Source organism: Condylura cristata, unplaced genomic scaffold (genome assembly GCF_000260355.1).
Source record: "Condylura cristata isolate star-nosed mole 26May11 unplaced genomic scaffold, ConCri1.0 scaffold00003, whole genome shotgun sequence".
Lineage (NCBI taxonomy): Eukaryota > Metazoa > Chordata > Mammalia > Eulipotyphla > Talpidae > Condylura > Condylura cristata.
The window spans coordinates 21,013,963-21,019,699 of NW_004567104.1; the positions used below are offsets into that span (position 1 = coordinate 21,013,963).

Sequence of the window (5,737 nt, forward strand, 5' to 3'; positions counted from 1 at the left end):
AGAAGATAAGACATGGGTTACCTGCACAGAATTTGCCATTTGATCCACAAAGCACAATGGCTTTTACTGAATGATCCATTACAGCTTTCTGTAGTCCCTCTTTGATTCCTTGCAGTACAGCAGTACTAAAGGGGGAAGAAATACACAAAGCTTAGTCAGAATTAAGTTTCTACCACTTCAGAGCTTTTTCCTCTCATAACAGTGAAAATCAAAGACATTCAAGATGGGTAAAAACTGTGAAGAAGTATTGTCTACAGTGAATTATACACCGAGACAATGAAATAAATAAGCTTTAAAAAAAAAAAAAAGTATGTTCCTTCACTCTGCTGTAAATTTGACCACTTAGAATCAGGCTAATCATACTACAAGTCATTTTTGTAAAGGGAAAATTTATGACATCCTAGGAAAAACTAAATGTTATCACAAAACATCACATTAAGATGAATGTTGTAATAAAGATACAATGAAAGAAATGCCAAAGTTTAGAGGGGAGGAAATTACTTTCAGTCTGCTATATTGGCAAGATATAAGAAACCTGAAATAGTCTAAAACAAATAGGTTATGAGATGTGGCAGAGGCAGCAAACTCAAACACTCTATCCTTCTAATACCTTCCTCAAAGTATTAGAGCTCTGGTTTTAACATAGCTGCCCAAAATAGGCTATATTTCCCAACTTATTTTGCAGGAAGTTCATCCCATGTCATTAAGTTCTGGCCAATGGGATGAAAGCAGATTTGTTTTTAAGCAATGTTTGGGAAGAGTCCTTAAAGATTGAGTATACTTGGCTTTTTTTGCTTCCTTCTTACTCCTGGCAGGATGCAGATGTGATGGCCAGACTTGCAGCAGCCATTATGGACCAAGAGGTAGAAACCATGTATTGAGGACGGCAGAGAAAAAATATATTGGGATTGGAGTCCTTAGTATGGAGCAGCCATGCCATTCCAGAATAATGCTGTGAGAGAAATTAACTTTTTCTTGTTTAATCCTTGACAGCCAAGCCTAATCCTACCTAATTTAAGAGATAAGAGTAAGGTAAAGGGGGAATAAAAGAGTGTGTAGTAGGTTTAGCCAAGTTCTAGTTGGATGGGGGCATCATCCACAGATGAGACCGTTAAAGGCAAGATTGAATGAGCCTGTCAAAGGAAAAGAAGAAAGAAGACAGCTGAGGGTAGTAGACTTCTGGATACACCTCTACTTAAGACATGGGAGAGCTCAGTACAGTGACTCAGCTGAAGGTGATGAAAACCAAGAAAAGCAATGAAGAGAATTTGCCAGGAAGCAAGGGATCCTAACTGCCAAGGGATGGTGAAGAAGGAGAACCTAGGGAAAGTGGCAAAAGCTTGCTTAAAAGAAAAATAATGAAACAAGAGTCCAATCCGTTTTGTGTTGAATTTCTGAGTATTCCAGGCAAAGTGTCTTTTCTTTAGTATACAGGGTAAAACAAATCTTAAAGCAAAGCAAACAACAAATTTCTATAAAAGCCAGGGCGGCCCTCCCTGGTAGTGCAGTGGATTAAAGCACAGCACTAAGAAGCTAAAGCCACTTCCGCATGAGTTCAATCCCTGCCCTGGAGGTGGTGACCCACATGGTGCGGCAGACCTCTCCTGACCTGCCCACTGCTCCCCTTAGCAGTGTACTTCATCAATCTGCCTGTTCTGCTCCCCACTCTGTCTCTCACCACCCCCACACCTCTGGTCTGTACCCCAGTTCAGTATGCATAAATAAATAAATTTAAAAAAAAAAAAAGGCCAGATTGTCCAGACCAGCAGCTATGTGTCAAAGCCTCATAAAATGAAGAAGACCTTTTAAAAAAAAATCTATTTTTATTTATTTATTTATGCATATAAGAACTGGGGTGTAGGCCAGAGGTGGGAGCAGGGGTGAGAGGATTCATAAGAGACAGAGTGGGGTGATCTCAGAAAGATATACTGAAATTTACTGCTGAGGGGAGCAGCAGGCAAGGCAGGAGAGGTCTGCTGTGCCATGTGGGCCAACTGAGACCGCACCATGAGGGAGATCCTAAGAAATTGTTTTCTCCCTTTAATATAGAGAATGCAGTCTGGAGTGAAGGTAACTCATGAGTGCTGACCAGAATGCTTTAGTTTCTGTGATTATCAGAGGTATATTTGTGAGGTGATATTTTGTCTTTTTTTTACCTAAAGTTCAACTTTGTGACTTGTGACCAACACTTTTTTTTTTTTTCAGCAAAAATAGTAGAAAGAGGGCCCTCCCTGGTGGCGCAGCAGGTTAAAGCACAGCACTAAGAAGCTAAAACCACTTCAGCATGAGTTCAATCCCTGCCCTGGAGGTGATCCACATGGTGGGGGCAGACCTCTCCTAGCCCACCCACTGCTCCCCTCAGCAGGGTACCTCATCGATCTGCCTGTTCTGCTCCCTACTTTTTGTGTGGTGAATACTCTCACTACCCCAGTTCTGTTGCATAAATAAATAAATCTTTTAAAACAACTGTTCTTTAAAAAAAAATAGTAGAAAGAACATTTACTGTTGTCAAGGATATTGAAGCCATTATTGTTATAATAATGAATATAAATATAATATTAGGCTTAAATATAATATTGTAGCCTTTTCTGTTTCTATATAATCTGCAAGAACAGCATGCGAGGCTTGCAAGAGTGAAACAATGGGACAAAAACCCATAACCATGATGGAAAAACAAATTTTTTTCAGAAGTTAACAGGTACTTTTCACAGTTCAGAGTTACCGTTCTTTGCCCAAATAGAAAAAGTCATGGAGGAAGGGTCTAGGAGGACTGGTTTATTATAAAACAGACCATATGTATAAATGAGGAGTACTAAGTTTTGTTGCAGTTGGGAACAAATTTGTGTGACACCATGAATCAGCAGAAAGCAAGCAATTGGACTTTGCCATCATGCATCTTTTTAAACACTTTTGTTGTTGTTATTCCATGAGGAGACTGACTTAAGTCTTGATGCCAGTATCCTGCCAGGTGACTTTGTATTAAATAATTTCTTTTCTCAAATGCTGCTGGCATGGTGTTTGGCTTCTATGCCTTTCAATAGTGTGCTCGCATTGGAAAACAACAGCAACTTTATGAACTAGAGACCAACATTTCTCCTGTAAGGGAGGCAAGTTAAAAACCAGATACATTTTGAAGAGTTGTAAGAAAATATTGCCAGTTATGAGTATTAGATTATAGAACTCCCCCTCCCCAAGTTTTGATGGGAGTTTCCCTTTGTGAGTAGAAGGTAGGAAAGAAAGTCTGAACATCTAATAATTCTAAATTAGAACACAGACAAGGCCAAAATCAATATGTAATCATTTAACTTCTGGTTCTCTTTGCAAAAACCCAAATAATGTATATTTTGCTTTTTTTCTGAGAATGGTAAGTGAGTTGACATAGCATCCTTTTGTAATTTTTAATCCTGCAATTTTGGGGGTATTAATTAAATGCATATTAAAATGAGCATTAGTAATGAAATAGTTCATTTTAACTATACATTTTAATTAAGTATAACTTAATATTAGAATTCAAATATAAAAATACTTTTTAAAAATAATGAAATAGTACAATAAAATCTGATATAGTCAGGTAAAAATTCAGTTGAAACTGGCAGGTCTCCTCACTTCAATCTCTGCTCCAACTGTGTGTGATAAGTATTTTGTTCAATATCTTTGTTTTATGTTTTATGTATTTTATTTAAGTTATAATTTCTGCTAATTTTACTCCTGTGGATAAGTGACTAGGCTGAATATCGCTATAATTTTTTCGGAGAAATGGAAGAACCAAACCTACACAATTTTATTTTTTTAAGCAGCAGGGTTCTACTTTTTAAAAGTAATGGGGTAAGGGCCCTCCCTGGTGGCACAGAGGGTTAAAAAGCATTGCACTAAGAAGCTTAAGCCAATTCTGCATGAGTTCGATCTGCCTGCCCTAGAGGTGACCACATGGCGTGGCAGACCTCTCCTGCCCTGCCCGCTGCTCCCCTCAGCAGTATACTTCGTCGATCTGCCTGTTCTGCTCCCCACTCTCTTCCTGGTGAATCCTCTCACCCTCCGTATCTCTGGCCTGTACCCCAGTTCTGTATGAATAAATAAATAAAATCTTAAAAAAAAATAGTAATGGGGGCCCTCCCTGGTGGCGCAGCGGGTTAAAGCACTGCACTAAGAACCTGAAACCACCTCCGCATGAGTTCGATTCCCGCCTGCCCCAGAGGTGACCACATGGCGTGGCAGACCTCTCCTGACCTGCCCACTGCTCCCCTCAGCAGTGTACTTCGTTGATCTGTCTGTTCTGCTCCCCACTCTGTCTCTGGTGAATCCTCTCACCCCTTGAATTTCTGGCCTGTACCCCAGTTCTGTATGCACAAATAAATAAATCTTTAAAAAAAAATAGTAATGGGATAAGTACATTGCACAAATCTGGGTTGGAGAGCTTAACATGATGAAATAAAGTAAAATAAAGGGCATACTAAGTACAGCTTTTCAGAACATACTATTTGATAACTACCCTGACACTGATCTCCCGCAAAAGCGCTAAGGCCCTGTGGTTTAGAACTCAACAGGAGAGAAAACTTTGCATTTCTGGGTCAGAGCGCAATTCTTAGCTCGCTGCCTTGGCATTAAAGGGAATCTTTACTTCTAAAAATGTGAAACTGCTTTATTGTCGGATTCCTAAATGTTTAGGTACACCATGTACAAGAGGCCTGAAGTCGAAGAGTCAAGGTCCAGCTAGCAGTGTTGGATGATCTTTGGAATACAAAGTATGCCTGAAAGTCAAGGTTGCAAGCAAGCAAAAACGGTTCAGCATGGACAGACCGGTGCGTGCGAGAGAGCAAGTTCTCCTGGTTGGCCAGCCTCTGCGCTGCAGTTTCTGGTTTCTAGTGAAACCAGAGCAAGAGTTCTCTGAGATCAACCAAGTTAACTTTTGTATAAAGGCCCTGGCACTTGTTCCCCTGTGTGAGTGTCTCTCTAGGTTTAAACCCGCAGAGAAGAGTGAACACCTCCAGAGCCGGCAGGCATGTACCCCAAGGCAAGGGGCCGTGGAGCCCGTTACCTGATCGCGTTGACCGGTGGGTTTCGGAGGCGGATCAGCGCCAGGGAGTTGTGCACCCGGGAATACTCGGCCATGTTTCCTCTGCAACTGAGCTTGTCTCTGCCTCCCGCGGTCTGGCTCTGCCACTTCCCACACGCGCCTGGCTGTCCAGGCGAGGAGTGGCGCGCTCTGGGCCAATGCTGTCCAGGCGCCGCCTCCAGCCTGCTGTTGGTTCCCCGGCCAGTCCGCCTCCTTCCAGCCCCGCAAATGTAAACACGTTTTCCCTTCTTTTTTTTTCAGACTTATTTACTTATGCATACAGAACTGGGGTAAAGGCCAGAAGTGCAGGGGCGGTGAGAGGCTTCACCAGAGACAGAGCAGGGAGCCCAACAGGCAAATCGACGAAGTACACTGCAGAGGGGAGCGGCGGGCAGGTCAGGAGAAGTCTGCCGCGCCAGACGGATCATCTCCGGGGCGGGGATAGAACTCTCACGGAAGCGTCTAGCTTGCAGTGCTGCGTCCCAACCCGTTGTGCCACCAGGGAGGGCCCTGTTTTCCCTTAAAGGCTCGCATCTCGCTCCCATCGCAAAGTAGATCTGGGAGGATGATGGAAAATGGGTGGAATTGCCAGCAAATCCAGATTTGCAATCCCTGGCCCACGGACAAATTCTGGCTTCAATAAATTGGTGGTGTTGTCCCCAGCACAGTTTTTATCTTCATGAT

At 42.4% G+C, this 5,737-nt stretch overlaps 1 protein-coding gene across 1 annotated transcript in view; it reads right to left on the reverse strand.

The window, feature by feature from the left end:
• Positions 1–5,309, reverse strand: part of EHHADH (enoyl-CoA, hydratase/3-hydroxyacyl CoA dehydrogenase) — a 47,217-nt gene extending 41,908 nt beyond the window's left edge. The window contains exons 1-2 of the mRNA XM_004675056.2: positions 5,036–5,309; positions 22–125 (exon numbers count right to left, since the gene is read on the reverse strand). Of these exons, the coding sequence (XP_004675113.1) occupies positions 22–125; positions 5,036–5,109 (178 nt within the window). The 5' untranslated portion in view covers positions 5,110–5,309. The remainder of the gene's footprint in view (positions 1–21; positions 126–5,035) is intronic.
• Positions 5,310–5,737: the final 428 nt, after the last annotated feature.